Source organism: Apis mellifera, linkage group LG2 (genome assembly GCF_003254395.2).
Source record: "Apis mellifera strain DH4 linkage group LG2, Amel_HAv3.1, whole genome shotgun sequence".
Taxonomy (NCBI): domain Eukaryota; kingdom Metazoa; phylum Arthropoda; class Insecta; order Hymenoptera; family Apidae; genus Apis; species Apis mellifera.
The window spans coordinates 9,309,051-9,331,094 of NC_037639.1; the positions used below are offsets into that span (position 1 = coordinate 9,309,051).

The 22,044-nt window shown below is 37.5% G+C and overlaps 1 protein-coding gene across 8 annotated transcripts in view; it reads left to right on the top strand.

Moving 5' to 3' along the window:
- Positions 1–22,044, top strand: part of LOC100578611 — a 240,159-nt gene that overhangs the window by 193,590 nt on the left and 24,525 nt on the right. For all 8 annotated transcript variants that reach the window (XM_026439300.1, XM_026439301.1, XM_026439299.1 and 5 more), the window contains exons 8-10: positions 16,374–16,502; positions 16,667–16,782; positions 17,577–17,820. In XM_026439300.1, the coding sequence (XP_026295085.1) occupies positions 16,374–16,502; positions 16,667–16,782; positions 17,577–17,820 (489 nt within the window). The remainder of the gene's footprint in view (positions 1–16,373; positions 16,503–16,666; positions 16,783–17,576; positions 17,821–22,044) is intronic.

Consider the following 22,044-nt stretch of genomic DNA (forward strand, 5'->3'; position numbering starts at 1 on the left):
TTCTTTTCTCTTCCGTTTTAAAATTATTAAAAAATCGATCCATTCGAGATATCGCCATTTCTCACGAGGAGGGAAAGGAGGACAAATTGCTGTGGGTTTCAACAAGTTATATCGCACGATAAAATAACTCGTCAGCTAACTTTCCGCATGATTTCCGGCTCGCCATTTTTTCCGTCCGCGACTTCTTCTTTTTCTTCGCAACGTCAAGTTGTTCCATCCAACTTTCCACCAGGAAATTTTTCCCAAAATCGTTTAATCTTCACACACGGTATCGAACGAGCTATGACATTTCCCAATTTTCCTGATCTGGCTCGCAATGCTAATTTTCCCAAATAAATCAAGATACGGTGTTTCCTCCCCTCGATATCCCCCAATCTTTATTTATTGCACTTTTTTTTCGTATTTCCATTCGGAATTTATCTTTCTCTCGACGTCGAGAACGGAATGGAAGAAAAACTGATGGGTGCGAAAGCATCGATCAGCATCACGCGTATGCCTATCGTTTATCGCTTCCGTTCCTCGTTTTTCGCCTCTCTCTCTCTCTCTCTCTCTCTTCTTCCTTTTTCCTCTCAGGAAACTTCGACATCTCCTTTCTCCTTTCCGATCGGTGGAAACGGATTACGTTTTTTTAACGGCGTTCCATTAGTCTGATGGGAAATATGTTTTAAGCCCGTGGTAGTAAGCCTTGCTTGCTCTGCCAATCTTTCAAAATTCGAAGGATTCGTGGAAAATTCGTTATTATCGGAAGGATGTTGTACGAATTTTTATCTCTCTGCAAACTTTGAAGAATTAACTTTGATGGATCCTTTTTTTCCTTCAGATCAAGTAGAGGGAAGGTTCGATTAAATTTACGGTGGATTTGATCTGTTTATTAGGAGCTAGATTTATCATTTTGATGATATTTTAAAATGGCGAAATAATGTACTCACTTTGTTCTCGTATTATCATAATCTTCTTTGAGAGGAATGTATAATTAAAATATTAGTTGCAGGATTACTTGTAATGATGTAACATTCGTTAAAATTTTTAATCTTTTTGATTATTTATTTTCAGAAGGTCGATTTGTTAGTAATTTGTAATGGATGCCAAGTTCGTATTCTTTCCGAAAAAAAAAATTGAAAAATCTAGTATGGATCGAGGTATATTTGTCTTGTTCTGAAAGGATGATCGCAATGTTTTCTGAGAAAGAACATTGAAAGAAAATCTTTGATTTTAATCTCTTACATAAATTGAAGATATATTATCGAACGAATTCAAATGTTCAACAATTATAAATATTGCCGAGCTGATATTATTCGTGTCGTTAAATGAATTATTTGATTAAATTATTCAATTACATATTCTTTCATTTTTCTTTCCAATCAAATATTTCTACGTTCGACGATCGTTACATTTAAACTCGGCTTGAATAATCTATAAACAGTTCTGACGTTCCTGCGGCATCTTTGGATCGAATCAGTCCGTTATTATTATCTTCTATCCCCCATCCGTTTCTCGTTCATCATCGACTTCTTTAATTTTTCACTCCGCTCGACGTCCATTCCCATCGACGTCCGTGGAATATTCCCCCGGCGAAGGTGAAGCTTCTCTGAAGTTTATTTGTTGAAATAACACGCGAGATCGTGCATCGTTTAAATAAAAATTAAAGTTCGAAAGTGATCTCGCGTTATTCATCCGTCGATAAACGGACGGAAAATGTTCACGACTCAACTTAAAAAGTTCTCGTTTCGAATGCGAGCGTAGCCATCCATCGATCAATCTTGCTTTACTTTAACAACTCGGAAATTCGAGCCTTTTCGAGCCTTTCAAACTTTTTATCTTTATTTATATTAAGAAACTTGATATCGAGCGATTGAATTAAAAACTAAAGGCCCATAAAAGTTTGTAAACCATGCGTGAATTCTGATTCAATTGAGCAGGTTTTTTTTAAAAATATTTCTTGAAATTTTTTGAATAAATTCTCGGGAATGGTTTGGTTGAAACGATCAAAACAGAATTCAGAAAAATGGCGTTGCAGATGCATAATGAACTCGTATAAAATTGGAATAATCATAGAAAATTAATTCTGACCGACTGTAATGAAATTTCAAGTGGTCGAGAGAGAGAGTTGACACTATTCTCGCGCTATTTCCACGATATTTTATTCCTTCCTTTTTTTTTGTCTTCGTGTTGACTTAAACGCGCGGTAGAGAATGTCGGACGATTTTTTACTATTATCGCCCGTTATTATTCTCATCCCGTTGATACCAAGTGTTATATTATCCCGTGGAACAAGGGATATCGGATAAAACAGTCGCGTAATATTTCGTTTTGCAAATAAAATTCCTGGTACGCGATCTCTTCGCTCGCTCGAAGAGGAGATCGACGTTCGTCGTTGGCTTCCTCCTCTCCTCCCTCATTGTTCTCCATGCTAATATTATAGAGAAAATGCTTTTGCGCATTCCTCTTTCATTGTACTTCTTTTATATATATATAAATATCAGAAATATTAAAATCTGGAAATGAGATAATTTGAAGATAAGAATTAATAATAGCAAAATTCGATTCGAAGGAAATATATGCGTATAAAAATGTATAAAAATTATTAAATTCGTGGTCGTAATTCTCGATAAAAAAATTTTTCATCTCTGGTTTAAATCAAGATTGGTGATTTATAAACATGATATTGTAAGATGGTTAAAGCTCGGGAGATCATTTTTCATTGATACGGACAAGATTGTTTTCCGTTTTTCAATTCTTTATATACTAGTCCTTGGAGAAGCGTATTTTAAAAGTGATTCCACAGCCATCGTTATTTATATCCTCCGCAGGGGCAAATCGATCGATCGGTGATGCCTTATTGGCGCCCTATCGAATTGTTTCTACAACTCGTCCCAGACGAGTTCTATTCTTCCTTATCTTCCCAGAGATCCTCGGGAAAAAAATGGTATATCTGGTGAATTATTTCGCAATTATCAAATGGCAAAAAAAAAAAGTGGAGAAAATTTTTTTGAGGAAATAATGAGAGAGATGGAATTCAATGCAAAGTATTTAATATTTTTTTCTAATTATAATTATATTGGAAATTCTAAAACGAAAGAACTAAGAATAACCATATGGTATATAATATATTGTGATGGATATTGTAAAAGAGTTAATAAAAAAAAAGGAAGGAAAAAATTTTAAATACGAGTCAGCGTGAGTTGGAACGAAACTACAATTTGTATAAAAACATAGTACGAAGTCCAGAGTTTATAGATCTATTTCCGTTAAAATATTTGCACATTTATTTGCAACCAGAATCGACTTCCTTCCTTCATCAATCCAGTTTTGCTTCTGCTATACTCGATACACATTGCTATACTTTTATTATATATCTCTCTCTCCTCGTAAATAATAAGAAATAAATTTTCTCCTACAATACGAGATGATAAAATTTTCCAAAAGATTCCGTAAAACCGATATTGATATATAATATTTTTAAAAAGAGAAGCTTGAATGCTTCTTCTTCTTGTTGCTCCTTGGTTATCTTTGAAATGATCGAAATCACGAAGAAATAACAAATATAGAGACAATAATAACAGGAACAAAGGAAAGCATTACGGTTGTCGAGAATTTATTTCTATCTTTTTATTCAATCTATTACACAAATATTTCCTTTTCGAATATCCTCTTCGAAAAGTTATTGGGAAAAAAGAGAATTCTCGGAACTCCATTCGATGTAAAAAGATAAATTTGAAGACAAAAAGAAAAAAGGAAACAATAACAGTGAGTGAGATAAAAATGATTGGACAACAAGATTACGACGTTGTACCTTTAAGTAAGATCTTTTTGTTCCTTCGTAAAACTTTCGCCATCGGGGTAGATTTTTATATCACCCTTTAAGATGTTACGTTACGTTGGTGTTGGTCGAACAATCGAAAAGAAAATTGCAACGTTAAATCAATACTTCCTGTCTCGATACTTGTTGTGCGTATTTGATATCATTGAATCAAATTCTTATTGTTATTTTCACAAGCGTGACGAAGCTTCCCTTTGATTCGATCAGATCGGAATTGCAATTGGAATAAAGACGTTTCCGATTAAACACGGTTAGATAAATTGAGATCACGTGTTGCCAGATAGCCAGCAAGTATACTAGATCCACGTATGGTTGCACTAAGTAGAATAGACCAATGTATAGCCAGAGTACAATAGGACATCCGGAGAGTGAAACAGGATTGCACGAACACAGCCAGTTGGTAAAGTAGAATATAACCGTACATGGTCCACCGGTGTTTCAATGGAATGGAATACTCAACAAGTAGATTGTATTCGTCCACAATTGCAAAATAATACACAAACACAATGGAAGAAGCGTATCATCGTGCGGAGCGAAACAATAATAATCCGATGAAGCAACGTTTCAAACAAAACTTCTGATTCTAATTATCTAGAAAATTACAGGAAAATATTGTCACGCACTTACTTAGTGACCACTATTATCTCGTCACAACGTGTCTACGTTACTTCATTTGTAAATATGAATTTTGAAATATCTATTATTACTGTTAAGTAAAAAATCCTCAAAAACAAAAATAAAGCTTTTCGATCCAAGTGACAGGGAAAATTTAATAATTGAAGCATTATATTATTCATTGTTCAAAAAAGTTATTAAACTGTTAAAGATTATAATACCTACGAAGAGATTATTATTGCTCAAAGACAAATTTCTCTCTGTTTCAGAAATTTTTAATTACTTTTTCAACGGGGTTAACCCCTTCCAACCCCCAATTCTTCGATCTTTCCTCGGCTAAACTAGAAAAGATCGATGTACCAATTCGATTAAAGAACTTTATCTCAAGCCTTCTTAATCCCTCCCGAACTTCATCAAACCGATACCGCCCACTCACGACCGTATCTCTTGGGGGTGAATTATTTTTCCAAGATCTCTTTCTCCTCGTCGTAACAGCTTCACTTCAGAGAGGAGGAGAGGGAAGGTCACTTTCGCTGACCCTTATCCTCCCCTTTCCCGGCGGGGAAAGATTTTACCGCCTGATTCAGACTTCCCTCCCCACCCTTCTCGCGTTGAATTCTTGTTTCCACCATCGTCGTCGTCCTTTTTTTTTTTTTTTCCGTCTTCTATCCCCCGATGGAATGTTTCCTCCCCAACTGAAACGCGCCAACGAATGTGCCTCGTAACGAGCAACGCGTTTTCCACGCGTGAAAGAAGAAAGTTTCCATCCGTGAAAAGCCTCGGATGGAACTTGTCCTTGAAAGAACCACCCTTCCCTCCCCACACCCGTTCGACAAGTTTACCTCACCGTCGTCGAACGATCGTTGAATTTAATTATCAAACTACTGGTGAAGGAGAGGAGAAGGAAGGGGAGGTCGACTTCTCTCTCCTCGACTTTTCCATTCGTCCACCCGGTTTTGTGGTCGGAGCTACGATTAGAGTTGGCACGAAATTGTTGAATATGTTAACCGACAAGGGGAGGGGAGGGGAGGGTTAGGTGAGCCCGTAATTAAATCGCGGGGAGGGGGACAAAATGGGGCAGCGAGACAATGACGAAATAAGTCAGCCGAGGGGATTTAAGCGGCGCGAAAGTTTGCCGGGGCGCTTTTCGAAAGTTGCCTTTCCATTCCGGGCAAACTTTCTAACAATTGCTCCTCAGATTTGTGTTCTTTTTACTTATTTATTTTCTTCTCTCTCTCTTTTCTCTGTGTTTTATGCGTTTGTTTCGCTACGTTTGGAAAATATAAATATAATACGAAGGCTGAAACTTGACTTTTCGTCGCGAGTATGGAATGTTTTTTTTTTTTTTCTTGATACTTTTCGAAGATCAGAAGCATACAGGGCGTGTAATAACTGAATTTGGAAATAAGAAATTCACGGCATGAGTGAGTTTTGTCACATTCGAGATTAGAGTGTGAATAAGGAATGGTGTAGCACGGTCGTGGCAGAAGTTTTGGGTCTGAAAACGTGACCAGAAAATATCTGGACGCGTTATAAAAATGTAGGTTTTTTCGAAGCGACTGTAAACTAGAGAAAAGGGGGCGTGAAAAGTGTGTTGTAAAAATTTTTATTCGACCATGCATATTACACGTATAGAATCGTATACGCGAGGCGACAAATTTGCTTAAATAATTCGTTCGTTGCAATTGTATCGAATCTCACGAATCAAGTAATATTTGAATATTTTATTTAAATCGGGGGACATCGTTAATAAAGAAGAGAGGAAAGAAAAATATTGTTTGGCGTTGCGCGCGTAATGAATCGAAGACGGTTTACAATCGCTAGCCGCTCGCTTCGCGACGTGAACACGGAGGGAATTTCCGGGATCACGTTTGCGATCTATCAACGGAAGCGTAAGACGGTGGGAGTGTTCCGGAAGAAGTGTAACAGGGTCGACCTCATTTTTATTCCCACCGCGGGGAGCTCGGACCGTGAAAACTTCTTCTTCTTCCACCGGTGCTTTTAATAAACGTAATAGAGTGTAAAGCTTAGAGATAAGGTCCGCGCGCAACTCGAGACATCATCCACGCTCCGTTCCACCCTCCTGATCTGACGCCGCTTAAAATTTCCCCTCGAGCAGCCACTTTCGATAGAAGTAGCTTGCTCTCCCACCCGTCGTAATTAAGAAATTTTTCCTTTCGAAATAATCGCTCGGTTACGAAAATTACGTGCGACAAATTTTGACATGATTCGCTGGAAGATTGTGTATATAATAAAAAAGAAAGTAATAACGTTGATTTATTCGAAATTGTGATAAATTTTGGAAAGGTTTGAAAGAGGAAGATTTCTTTGCGAAAAATTCATATACGGATAAATTTTAAACGGATTCATTTTGTATGTAGGAAACGAATAAAAACGGTAATGAAAGGAAGGGAAAATCGACAATGCCAGTTTCGTCGACGCTTATATTTCTTATCACGGAAGTAGGAAAAACAAAATAAATATTCAACAGGCCAGGCTCGTTCGAATAAAAACGTGCAGCTTCGGCAAAAGTTAAATAAGTGGTAGCCGGAAGTTAGTTACGGGGAAACAAGCAGGCGCAATGCAAATCCATTTTCGCGCTTATCGAGAGCTTCGTTAATTTCCATACGACCGCCTCTGAATCTGATTATTTTTCATTTTCACCTACACACCTTCCCTCCAAAATTATCTTACGAAATCTCTAATTTGTTTAATGCTATTTGAACGTCTAATAACTAAAATTAAATCAATTTTATAAAAGTTACGTGACATTTTGTGTTCAAAATTACTTTTGAAATTATTTCAATTACTCGTTTCTGTAATAATTTTTTTTCACGCTTCTTCCAGATTTACTCTCACAAGCAACGAGATCGTTAAACAATTCGTCTTTACGAAATTATATTAATAAATTTTCATCTACATATAAAATATAATTTTTCCAGTAAAAAAATTTATCGCGATACTTTCGTATGATATATAATTATTGACAAATGATTGCAAATCCTCTTTTATTTATTTTCTTTTCTACATTTTGTACAGAATAAGATAGGATACTTTCGAGGGATGGTGTATCATCTATCCTCTCTGCTTTCGATGTCACTTCTCTCCCCTTGCCGATTTTATTTCTCCCGGAAATGAAGCACAGCCGAATACAGGATAGAATTAAACGCGACACGGGGCCGCCAACTTCCGTTTTTCCCTGAGGCGCGGGCGGAAAATAATATCCGGCACATCCTGTTGCTCCGTCTTCCGCCGTCTCGTATAAATTTCGCATTACGCCCCTGCACGCTCGAATGCGGGAATCCGATTGAATTTTCCGACTAATCCAGATTATACTTTAACATCGGCCGTCACTGGCGTGGTAACAAGATTTACGTTTAATTTCGTTCGATCCATGTTTGAACGTTGTCGAGTTGACCGAATCGAGAAAGAATAATTGTATCGGATTCGAATTCGAAAAGTAACCCGATCTAGGACGATGTGTAATCGTTCTCGAGAAGAGGATAATTACAAACAATATGTTTAATTCTGGAGAAAATATATAAAATGGTTGAACGATTTCTTGCAACTATTCGTGATAATATTAAAATATTTATTTACGATACAAATCGTAGATAAATCTTTCGAATAGAGAATATGAAATGAATATTATCTGAAAATACAATCTGAAAATAATATGGGGGGAGAGTAAAAGGATGAGAGGATTAGAAAATGATATGAAAAGACAACGTACCTCGCGATTTTACGATACGATACGATATCGAATCGTGATACGATACGAGGGAAAATTTCAAATTTCTTGACGAGCTAACGAATTCTCCAATTCCTCGTATATATACATATCCAATTCCGATAACTGAAATACAGGCAGAAAATCGGAATAGGAGGGAGCCTCGAGGAAGTTGAATTCAGCCCACTTATCGAATTCCCTTGGTATTTACCTAATTTTTCCATTGGCGATCCGCGGGAATATTTTCCGACCACTGTCAATAATGGCCGGGGACGGAGGGGGAGGGGAGTAACGAAATCATCCGCGCGAACAAGTTCCTCCTACTCTTCCCTCCCCTCAAATTTTCCATTCAATAACTGATTTAATGGCGAATCGATTTAATTGTATCCGCGGCGAGCGAATCATCGATTTCTCACGGTTCTCCCTTTTCAATCCTCTTCTTCTCCATCCTTTTCCTCCCTCTAGGGAGGACGTAGGAAAAATTTTTCACGCGTGGAAACTGTTTATTATCAAATTGTTGAATTCATGTATATGTTTATACGAAATCGAAATCAATATCTCATTTTTCTCGAATTCTATATCGAACGTTAATCAATTATTTTTTACTTGGAAAATGTATTCGTGTAAAATTATAATATCGTTTCACAGTTAACAGATTTTATCAAATTGTTGAATTCGTGTATATGTTTATACGAAATCGAAATCACGCTTCTGGATCAATATCTTATCTTCTCGAGCTATATATCGAACGTTAATCAATTATTTTTTACTTGGAAGATGTATTCGTGTAAAATTATAATATCGTTCAACGGATTTAATTATTTTCTTCTAGTCTGATTAATTTAGCGTGCAAATGACGACTTTACCGTGTAAACATTAATGCTCAAAGTTCCATCGTTGATAATTATCTCTTTGCTCGCTTTGATGCACGCTGGAAATCAAGATATTCAAATTCGCAAAAATTTTTTATAAAAATATCGTTCCACTTTAATTAACTCGTTACGGGAAGATTTGAAGGAAAAGAAAAAATTATTCTTGCTAGCGCAAAAATTCGCGTTTAACGTTTCGCGCGAATGGCAGTGAAACTTGCGTTTAATTATTATCTGCTACCTCTCTCTCTCTCCCTTGATTAATTCACCGTCACGGGAAAATGGAGACGAAACAGGATAGTATCGCATTTTGCGAAAACGATCTCGAGTAACAATGCATCGTGTCGAGAGAAAGAGAGAGAGAGAGAGAGAGAGAGAGAGAGAGAGAGAGAGAGAGAGAGAGAGAGAGAGAGTGGCGGATGCTCGGTGAAGGGTCATTTGCAAACGGTTGTAAGTTTCTCCCCGCGAGGAGAGGAATCCAGTTCTATTTCACTTGTGCGACAACACGGTTTCAACCACGGTTTCCAAGATAACGAGCGGTGGATTAAGTTCTAAACCGGTCGTAACCGTATATTGACGTTTAAAAGGGCCGTTAAAACGATGCTGGATCCGCGAGAGAGCAAATTTCTCTAAATGTTTGGTGTAACTCTGACTTGGCCGACGGATTATATAATTAACGTTGTTTTTCAGGTTGAAATTTAATAATCGCAAGTGTGGACGTCGAAATGGAAACGACGAGAGGATTACACTGGAATGTTAGATAATGATTAATTATTACTACTTTGTACAATTACAATAGGTATGGATATTTAAACTTTGAGATTCTTGTTACAATGTACATTGCGTGAAAATCGAAGAGAGATAGTTTAAAATATTCGATTATATATTTTATTCCTTTGCCTTTGGTTGTTGTTCAGCAACAATGACTTTTTCAAGAATACTTGCAAGGACATTGAAATTTTCTCACGAAGAGAAAGGGAGAAAAGAAACTTATTATTACGCGAAGAAATGCTAATTCTTTTAACAATAGGTAAACGTAAATTCCACGAAGAAAGTTTCAGCTTCGATTTTCTTTTTTTTCTACCGACGAATCGAATGATTCAGTCAACTCCTTACTCTAAGTTACGGCCAGTTTCCACGGAGGCTATTATTAAGGATAACCAATTCCTTCTGGTCTCATTCCATTGGAATCCGAACGAGGGATGAATGGAAAGCTGGAAACCGATAAAGCATCGAACCATGTCGCGTGTCGGTTGTAGAAGGATCACGCCATCGGATTATCCGCTGAAACGAAAGCGGAAACTTGAAATTGCTAGAGTTGGAATCGATTCTTTTCCGATTCTAAGATTGTAAACCGTTGTAAGAATCGATTTATTGGTGTACAAAAATACATTTCTATAATTTATATAACACACGAATGATCCTTTTAAAAATAAATAAATCTACGATTCCGTAATAAAAGATAAATCGATAATGATACGGCTCCAAGATCTCCACTTTTCTTGATAAAACGATACAATCGATTATTTCTCGACAACTGAGCTAATTATGATCCCTCGTTAACGGACGTAAATCTTCGCACAGTTTACAATGCGCGGCAAGCGGCACGATATACCACCACCGCATATGGCGTAACGTCATGTTTATCTACGTTATGACTCTGTAATTAGATGCCTGGTAACCTGCATGTGTTGCAAGTTATGGTTAGACATCTGCTCGGCCGAGCAGTATCTCCTGTGGTTATGTTCTTAATAAGAGGAACCGGATACTAATCAGTTATCGACCCGGAGTTCAGTGTACGTACGATTGAAGGCTGATGTAACGATATAAATAGAGCTCCCATTAGCTCGCGAGCAGGCATTTGCTAAGTAGAGCAGGCCGGCTTTGGTCGGACCCGGGGTAAGCTACGTAAAACATACGTACTCGGACAACCGTAAAATAGAAGCGTTATACGAGTCGAACGTGCAATTTATTGAAGGTAATGCGATGTGAACACCTGTCAAGATTCGTGATTAAACTTTTTCGCGATTAATTTTACGCTCCAATTACGTAATCAATGTGTAATTACAACACATTATCCTAATAAATTGGCAATATAATTCTTACCACGAAATGATTCTTCTTCTAAAATATGATATTTTATCAAAAGTACAAATTTACGAATGATCAATTTGTTTCCTTAACTTTTCTCATTAAGCGTATATATATATACAGATGATTAAAAGTTAAAGAAAAAAAATTTCTCAATTATCCCTCTCAAAACATTAAAGTTCATTTCCCGGGAACGATCTCGTAGTCCGATACAAGATTATACAATCAGACGGGCAATTAGTAGCGGAAGTAAAATAAAGTGGGATTAAAAATTCCAAGAAATTAAAAAAAAAAAAAAAAAGAATCTCTCGAACATCATAACATTTATAACTCGAATAAAAAAAAAAAGAATTCAAGGAATAAGATATAACGATATATCGATTCCTCTCTAAAACCACCGTTCGATCTCGCGTGATCCGATATCCGATTAATCCCATCCCTCCCCCGATATTTCCACCGATTACCCACTACCCCGAACCATATCCATTTTACATATTTGATATTCTCACGCGCCATCGATACACATACGCGCCCGCTTCGGGGTTGCTTCGTAGCTGGGATAAATTTCCGCGGCTTCGAAGACAATCGGTCGCCGCGAGAGCGTGCCGCATTAATCGCGACGTGTACAGCAGAGGTGGTGAATTAATTCAACGCTGCTCGAGAGTTCGACATTAGTTACGTGTGTAATGTAATCTGTTGCCCGATTACGTGGCACGAATGCTCGACGAATGCGTGCCCTGACGCGTCCCCTGGCCACCATTGCTATAATCGTGCACTCGTTTCGACGCGACATCCGTTTAATATTCCGATCGCTCGCGCCGTCTTCGAGCGGAATAAATAATAAAGAAACATTTCTCCTTCCTCCTTTTCTCTCTCTCTCTATCTTTTCCTTCGTTAATCATACATTCGAATCGTACAACGTGGAAATGAAAAATACCTCGTATTATCGCGTAACGAGGCACGATTAAAGTAAGATCGAGGAGAAGAGAGGGGAGAGAAGAAAGATCGATCGTTGCTCGAATGGAAATGGAATGGAAGAAATATCGTTTCCACTGGCCCCCGGCACACGGTGGGAAAAATTGAGAGGCTCGTTATCGAATTATCGTGATAACTGGAAACTGTTATAGCAAAGCTTATATTAGGCGGCCATTCAAAGCATTGAAATCACCGATGCGATCGCGGCTGTGACGTTCCTCGTTGGAATTGTCCCGATTTAACGTTCGTCCATATACGAATCGTTCTTTTCTTTCTTTCATTCGTTCTTTCTTAAACGAATCATCGCTACGAATGTTTCCTTGCGATTCTGCGATTCGTCTTTGTCTGTTTAATGCGGGCTTTCATTATTTATACAAATTGGAACAAATAGGTATTTTTTAAAGAGGGGACATGGGCGAGATCTCGAGACGAGCGGAGGACGAAGAAAATTCCTTAAATCGCTTCCTGTCCCCTTTCAAAACTTTTCCCTCTCGAGTCCTCTACTCGTGCAAAGAATTTATTCCGCCGATTACTTCGCTTTTCTTGGTCCACCCTTGATTGTCCTCTAGGATAAAAGGGAGGGGGAAGGAAAGGAACAAAGGGGAAAATGGAAGAAAAAAAGAAAGAAAGAACAATCCAAACGACGGTGTACAACGACATCGTCTGCAATTTCGGCTTATCTTTGTAGATAAACTCCGCCATTAGTGAAAGTAGCACGCTTCGGCGGAGAGGGGGAGGGGCTTTAATTAGGCTCACTCAATTATTTGAGCATTAAAGGAGTTTCCGGGAGAGCAGGGAGGGGGCGACGTCGTAGCTCTGGAAATGTCGTTAACAAAAGCTCTCCGCGTTAAAATCCCATAACTATCGCAAGGATGATAAGTTGCGGACAGGATTTTCTGGATTCGTGAAATGGAAAAAAGGAAAGAGAAGGGAGAAATAATAGAATAATGTTAAAGGTTTGATTAGATCGTAATCCTGATTTTATAGGATTACGTAGCGAGATTCTTATTGTTTCTTCTTTCCTCTCTGGTAGGAGGGAAAGAAGATCTCCCTCCAGACTCTTTATACCTCAATTTTCTGAACTCTGAACACTGAAGTGCCTGATTCAAATTAAGTAGCGCGTGTATTTTCTCATGAGCCTCGGTGGGAGGATAATACAATTGCATTCGTGAGAGATAATGGAAACTTTTAAATTTTTCTCAAGTTTTATACTTTTATGGCTGCAAACATATTGTACTTTACAACTTTATTCATCGCTCCCTCGAATTAAACACTTTTCCTCCATTCGTTCCTGCACTTTACTTTTGAATATTATTTTCTTTCTTTCGAGAAAGCCATCTGTAAAAAAAAAAATAAATCCAAACGCGTTCCCCCGCTTGAAATTTTTAAACTTTGCTCGATAATTTTATTATCCTGAAAAGAAAATGAAAGAAATAAAAGAGAATGTATCTATTTCCTTTATTCAAAATTATGGAGATTAAAAGATGTAACTGATATTCGTTAAAGAAATAAGACAAGTAAATATTCTTCCTCCATTCTTCTCTTCCACACTTCTTCGTTTTTTCAGATCGATACACGTTCTCTATTTATTTAATACAAATTCCACGATCCATACACGATATTTTTAATTTCAATTTGTTCACCGATTCGTTTTATTAAGCGAGAACCCGTATTGCTTTTTCTTCTCTGTTCTCTCGATAATTTGATCTCGAGTCAAATAAATTAAAAAATGGGTCGTTTTATTCCCCATATAACCTGCTACGCCTGTACAGGGGTTGGGGTTTAAAGATAGAAAGATAGTTTTATACGTCATTTTCTGCACGAGTGGCCTGAACACCGGAAAATCGGATTCCTCCGGCTCCATTTCATACGATCCAGCCACGTAACGGAGAAAAAATCGCGTAATAGACGAGAGAGAAAGAGAGATAGATAGGGTAAAGAGAAAAAGAGTACTGTATTGTGAGCATTCAAACTGATAAATAAAATGCCACGAAATTACTCGATCCGTCAGAGTAAATTAAAAATTCTCTACTCGAATCTGCCGATTGCGCCCACAATGCGTCTATTTCAATTTTTTTTCTTTTCTTTTTGGATCAGAATTCTCATCATTTTTGTCTTAATTCCTCTCTTCTAATAATCTATCCTATCGATCTTTCTCTTCTTTTTTCACTGAGAAAATCTAATCAAAAACGAACGAAATCAATTCTCATCGTTGGTTTCTCAATCTCTCTTTCGACTCGAAAATACATTCCTCCGTCCCCCAATTAAAATAATTTCATTCGCGCATAATACAGTTTCGCGAATTGTCCGCGAGATAATTGCTTCTTTAACGAAATATCGCGTTCCTTTTCGTTTCTAATTATCGTCGGTGGAAAAGGTCGGTGTTCGAACCGTTTCACAATTTACACGTGTTTTTCATTTTGCGCGAGAAGAAAGGAAGAGAGAGAGGGAGAGAGGGATGCGGTGAGTGAATTATGAAGATGGCCGCGGCTTTCTCGGTCGGTTAATTATTCATAAATTGGCGAGGAGCCACGCGTCCCGCCGTCTACGCCGCGCGTTTCCGTCCGGGAGGCGGAAGTCGAAGGAATTCCCGAAAAGGAATTAACCACCGCCGCGATGAAATCGAACGGGGCGAACCCTCTCCAACTTTCCCTATTAATTACTTTGCGCCACGGCGATTAATTAAAATTATAGGAAAAGTTTGTGGAACACCTGTTACGTGTTTAGAATTATTCCCCCTCTCTTGGATAATGAAATTCTTCGGGAGAAATGGTGAATCGATCGTGGATACGAACGAGTCTGCGATACGATAATGGAAAGAATATTTATGAATCAGTTTTGCGAATTTCAAGCGGTTTTATCTTTTCGGATCATTTGGATCTTTTTGATGTACGACGAGCGTAAGAAACGAGAGGAGCCGCCTTCTCTTCGCAACGAGCGTTTTACACGGGCGAGGCATGCACAACGATCCTCGTAAAAGATTGGCGTTCCTCGTGAAAGTACGCATCAAACGCGAGGGATAAAAGTTTCTGAGAGACGAGGCTACGTATAAAAATATTGGTCCTGAATGTTTGCAAGTGGCCTTCCTGAGCTTATTCTTACTCAGAAGCAAGTACAAGAGCGCAACAAGTTTTGACGAGCGATCAATTGTTCGGAAATATATTATTCGGATTACGGATAGAGAAACCGCGTCTTACATTTTTTCCTTTTTTTATGACCATGCCTCTATTCCAGGGAAGGAAAACTGAGAAAAGAAATTTGTTCCGTTTACAAAAGAGTTTCATTTCGTTTTACATCGCGATAGAAAATTTTTACAAGCGGCATCAAAGTTGAAACGAATTCCATTTCATTCTATCTCGACGTTTTTAGCAAGCGCGACGCTAAATGTGAGATAAGAACAAATTACGCGCGCGGCATAAGATTTAAAGTTGATCGCGTGGTAGAAGCTGCCCTTTCTTCGCCCTTTTCAAGATTTTCGCGAGACTTCCCCTTTATATTATTAGAAACTGGCTGGCGCCCTGTTATATTTTTTTCCACGGCCACGGCGGATCCAATCTTAACTCTAAATTACACCTTAATGGGCGAGCATCCGTCGGCCGGGTCCCCGGGACGTTCCTCTAATTTGAGCAGATTATTAAAATCGCATCGCGCTGATCCTCGAAATGAGGGATCACCCCGGCAGCCAAGCGACGATGGAACTTTTCTCGTAAAATAAATCAGCCGGTCCCCATCGTGGTAATTCGGCGCAGCCGCCTCTCCCTCCACCGGTAATATCCGATATTTTCTTAATGGTGAAACTTCCACCGACTCCTGTTCATCCTCATGAACTCGTTGATAAATCGGTACACCGTTCGTACGCTTCGATCCTCTTCTTATTCCAATTATATATATATTTCGATTCAATTATCGCGTTTCATCTTAATCAAAATTGAAAACGGTTGGAAAAATTTCTAAATTTTTCCGACGGGGAATGGAAATGCTTGAAAAAACACATTTCCCAGTGAAATTTTAACGTACGCGAGTTTGCGAGTAAAAATTAATAGACCGGTTGGAAAAGTTGTAGTGAAATTTTGTGAAATGTTTGGAATTTATATTTTACACAAATTTCTAGCTTCTAGTTTTTCGACATAATTCCAGTTTGTTAAAAAATATCGATCTTTTTTCCATTAATATTTGACGTTTAAGTTTGAAGTTTAAAGAAGGAATTTATCTTAACGTCGCGAATCCCGTGCATCCAGATGTTAAAACTAACACGAGTCTCCGTTTGTTCCAGGCACTGCACGAGCGACTACATAGCCGTATACTCGGGTTCAACAACGTCGAGTCCCCTTCTGAAGATGCTCTGCTTCAAGAACAAAACGTCGTTGACGTACAGCGGCCGGAAACTGTTGGTCGAGTTCAGGTAAGGGAAGAAACGTCGCGCACCTTTTGCTTCCAAAAAAGCATCGACTCGAAAGTATATAAAAGTATATTCAACCGTTTCTCTTCGTTATTTCGATAAACGCAAAAGTTTCGAATTCTGCTCTGAAAGAACGCGAAGAATGGAGAAGAGTCGTTTTGTTGCAGAACGGGGCCGGAAGTGCCGCCTTTCGATTACAACGGCTTCGTGGCGACCCTTAATTTTATAGAGATCACTACGGAAGCTCCGACAACGGTTACCACGGATATCACGAATAAAAGTGGTGAGTATTCGATAAAGAAATTAATCGAGATCCTTGTAAAACGTTGCACCGTTTCGTCTCGATACGATTTGAAAGATTCGGAACAATGAATTTAAAGTATAAAGGAAGGGTTTCAATCGCAATTTCTCAGAGGTTTGGTTAAATGATTTATTAAAAGACGAGTAAAGAAAAATACTTTTAATTCCTTACGAACTTAATCATCAAAAAATTTGAAAAAAATTCACGTTATCTGTCGCGAATTCATCAATCGTCGTTAAATTTATATCTTTTTTTACGTGGTAAAAAGTTAACGAATAATACCAATAATTTCCAATTACCGCAATTTTATTTTTTGTTTAACTCGTGCCGATCATCATTTATTTCGTTTCTACGTGTAGAATAATATGGAAAAAAAAAAAAAAAAAAGGAACGCGTAACGTTCCAACACGAACGATCGCAGTCGAACGGGATAGTTAAATCTGATTTAACAAGCGCCAACGATAAAAAATGGCGACGATGAAGCGGTTCTGTTCGTTAGAAGGGAATCGTGTTCCACGGGGGATTTTCTGAATTATTCTGAAAAATCCGCGGCTACACTTGCCGCCGGAGATAATTAATTCCGATTCTCGTTTTTATTCGATCGGATTATAACCTATCCGAAACTGGGTCGTTCTTATTTGACGAACGGGTGATTTTAACGATTCCGATCCGAATATCTACCCTACAATTTTTTCCTCTCCCCCCCCCCCAACCCATCCAATTACCCGATCGATTAAATTAATTCCTCGAGAATTAATTCTCTGCGAATTTCGCAGTGGACACGACGAAACCGATCAACGGCGACGGTGGTTACAGCGTGATGTTCAATCCGGATCTCCAGGATCATCGTAAAGATCAAGGCTCGATATCCGGAAGCTGCGACCTCGAGGTGAGTGGCGAGAAAGTCAGGTCTGGCCACCACGACACCAGAGGGAAACTGAAGTCCACCACGTGCAAGCTCGTGCTTCATGGACGTGCTTACGACACTGGACACGTCTCGTTGACCAGTTACAATCTCAGGTAACGGTGGAAACGCCCTTTAACTTTTACGTTCGTATACACATGTGTGTGTGAGTGTATAGTATATATACATGTATATTTGTGGAAATATTTGGGGATGGTGATTTATGTTTTCGAAACAATTTATATAAGATACGTGATCGGATTATATTTATCGAATTCAGGGTATTCAGGGTATTGAAATATTCTTTTAACGACAGGTTATTTCGTCGATGCGTATATTCTTTTTTTTTTTTTTTTTTTAATTTAGTAATGCGTTGAATTTTTTAATAAAAAATGGGATGCGATCGTGCTCGATAGGATTTTTCGATCGATTTCAATCGTGTTACGAATAATTTGAATAATCGAATAATTGGCATTTTTTGTTCCATCATTGATGTTCCAATGATTTTCGTTAAATTAATAAAGGAAATTGATGATAAGGAACGTGGGGGGAGATGAATCTATGGCTTATTCATTTTCGGATTAATATTGTTGTACGAGCAATATTATATTTGGTCTGAGTTTGAATAAGATTTCATTCGATACAGATTTGCCATTATCCGCTTAAATAATATGTCACAAGCGTACGTATTGTGCGTATTATTATCGATTGCGCCAAATTATTATTGGGAATCATTTACATGAAATAATTATTAATCAACATTCCCTTTTAAAACGATACTTGGCATAAGCAAACATTTATTCGGGCATCGAAATCGTTTTTACCGATCCGCAAATATGGAAATATTAAAGGGAGGGGGGAAAAAAAAAATTATTCGGCAAATTATTGCATTCAAAGAATTATTCAATAACTCGCGAAATATTGCAATTGCATTTCGAAAAAGTAATTCACGTTTATATAAAAATGGTTATTACAAAAATGGAAAACGGCAACTCCGAAATTTTAAATGTGCCTCGCGAATCGAGGAAAATTGTTAAAAATTATAAAAAAAACACCAGAGAGAAAAAAATAGAGAAGTCAAAATTATTCACATTCAAAGCTAACACATATATTACTAAAAATTCGATATTTTTTCTTTTTTTTTTTAAATTATTTTTTCCAAAAATGGAAGGAAAATTTCTCAAAATTTCTTCTTGGCACTTTTCGTTCCAAATTGGAAAGAAGCAATGTCTACACACGATCTCGAGAATCTTGGACACGGTGTTAAGGCGATTCGAGCGAAAAGCTTTTGTAAGAGAAATGCAGTCACGTAGCGAACCGTGTGCCACAAACGGCGTGGTCTGAATTGCGCATTTCATTTGTTTACCTTTTTCGAGTGCTCCTCGAGCGAATTCGACTCCATTCGGCTCTGATCGATCGATCGTACGAAATCCAACTACGGGGATGGCCGACACTTCGATTTAATTAGCCGGCTCTCGAGCGAGAAGCTCTTTCCTCGAGATATACGAGATGTATTAAATAATATTCGAGCTAATAATCGATGCTTCTCAGAAAGGAGTGAACAAATCGAAGAAAATTGAATCGAAGAAGTAATCTTGTTTCTGTTATTGAGAATAATTATTGCGAGAAATTTGTTTTATACATATTTAAAAAAATTTTCATATATATGTAAATATTTGCAATTTGATTATGATTTAAATTTTGCTTATGTTTAATTACATATAATTTTAAAAGTTTGATAAATCTTTGTTGAAGTCAAAGAAATATAAAATTAAAAAGAGAAATTAAAAAGAATAAAACTGTTCGTACACATTGAACTCATTGTCCTCTAAACAAAAATCTCTAGTTTGTATGATATACAAGAGAAAAGTAGAGGAAAAAATTTAAACACGAATGAATTCTTGATTCTTACATTTCTCGTCAATAATTATTCAACACTAATTGCAACCAAACAAACTAACTCATAATAATACTCAATTCAAGAGAAAACTTACCTCCTTGCTGATCTCCCTGTTTAAACGTTCTTGCGCCACCCCTTGAGAAACCGAAGAAGAATCTCGTTTTCCGGCCGCGCGAGTATCAATCAGCATAACTCATCGAAATACTGCCAGCTATAGATAGAAACCCATCCAACCCCTGCTCGTCCTCTCGGAAGTAATAGATACGAAGTAGTAGTAAATCACACGAGAATGCGGCTGGCTCGTATCCCTGGGATTTTCAATTATCATGCACAATGGCTGCAACTCGCGCGGACCATGCATTCGTGGCTTTGTTAGATATGTGCCCCGTAAGAGAGATGGAACACGCGGTGGGTTGGTTCAGAGCCGCTCCACCCCCGCTCAACCCCCCGCGAGATTCCCCGCGGGTCGAATCGTAGCCAAGGAGAGAACGTAACCCCTGTTGGTGCCTCCTCAGACGGCAGATATATAACCGGGAATAAACTAAGTGAAGACACGCAGAACCGTGAAGAGGGTGAGATGGGGTGGATGGAGGCTTCAGACGAAGGGTTTATCGGGGGGTGGCATAAATTTTCGATGGAATATTGCGAACCCGTGAAAGGTGATGGGACGTCCGTTTGAATTGGTGATGCATATGGAAAGGGTTAAATGATTGTTGGAAATTTTTTGGAGGGGGAATTTTAAGAACCTTCTTTGAATCAATGAGTATATTGAAGTATATTGGGGAAAAAGTGATAAGATTTCTTGAGGAGGTATGTAGAAAGATTGTAGATTAATTTTTTTTTTATTAATTTTATTATTTAATTTTTATTGAATTAGTTAGAATATGTTATTTAATTGTTAATTTGCCTTATTTCATTCTCGTATCTATTCTGCAATGTGCTAATTATTTTCAAAAGTCAACAATCGAGCTATTGTACAGAATATTCTGCAATCAACTCTAAAATTTCCATTGGGCAGTTAATTATCCCCCTGATATATTGTCAGATCAATAATAATCTAATAACGCATCACAATACCTGATACCACATTACATCGTTCATTTCATACCATAGTATGTACATATTACAGATTGTAATTAACATCATCACCACTTCATTATAAGAAGAAAATAATTGGATACGATATAACAAACATTTTGTTCCCCTAGATTTTATTACTTATCAATTTAAAATTTAACTTATTACTTCATTATAGATGTATGTATACATATCATGCCACTATGTACATATTATATAATAGATAGTATCGTTACTATCAGCGGTTTCAGATATTCCTAAGGGAAGTTCGAAAACTACCCCCCATCGATATCGTAGGATAGTATTTGCAATAATTTGCAATAATTTCTCCCAGAAAGAAAATGTGCAAATAAAGAATATTAAGTGATGAGATGTATGTAAAATTAAACAAAAACATTTCCAACAATTCAGAATTGTACATAATCGCACGTTTGTCAATCTGAGAATTCTCAAGTTATTCACAACGATTGCGTGTGTTACGTTTGACGGATGATTTGTTCGATCCCATGGAATCGATACACAGCTTAAATTTGGCTCGAATGTGATGCAGTAATAGGCAATAATACGCACGTAATCGGATCTGGCCCTGATATTGTACTTGGTAAGTTTAGAGGTTGTGATTACGATTGTCGCGACACGCGGCAAATTCGCAAGGATGAGACGGGACGTCGAATTTCGAGGAATAGAAATTTATTCCGGAATTTTGAACTCCGACATTCTATTAAACGAATTTCTATTATAATATATGTATAACGTATCAAGAAAATTTAATATAATGAACTCTTGATTGTTATTTATTTTTAAAACACTTTTCGATATAATATTCATTTTTTTTAATTTTTTTCAATTCGTTTTAGAAATAAGGAATTTTTTCTTTTACGTTTGAACGTTATCAATAACGGTATAAAATATAATATATATATAAGCATTATGCATTCATAGATGGAGTTTGAAAAAAAATTAAAAACAAATTTCACGAATTTATAACTTCGAAAATCGAAAACTTGAAATATACAGTGGATTAATTTTTAGCCCGGCTTTCATAACTTATATCTCGGTGAATGATGAATCTACTGATCCATATTCCATTTGAGTTTTATCGGGTTGACCTTTTTTCCATCGGCGTTCCAAACCCTCAAATATTCACCGGACGAAAAGTAGGTGCGGGACACGGAAATTTTTAACAACTCCCCATCCCTGGCATCGATTTATTCAAGCTGCATTATTTACCACGGCCGATACACATTGCATTCCATATTGCATTTCTCCTTGCAATTTTATATTTGAAACTTTTTACCATTAATTATTACTTTGTGTAATGAAACAGAGTAATTCAGAGTAAATTAAATGATTAAAAACGTTT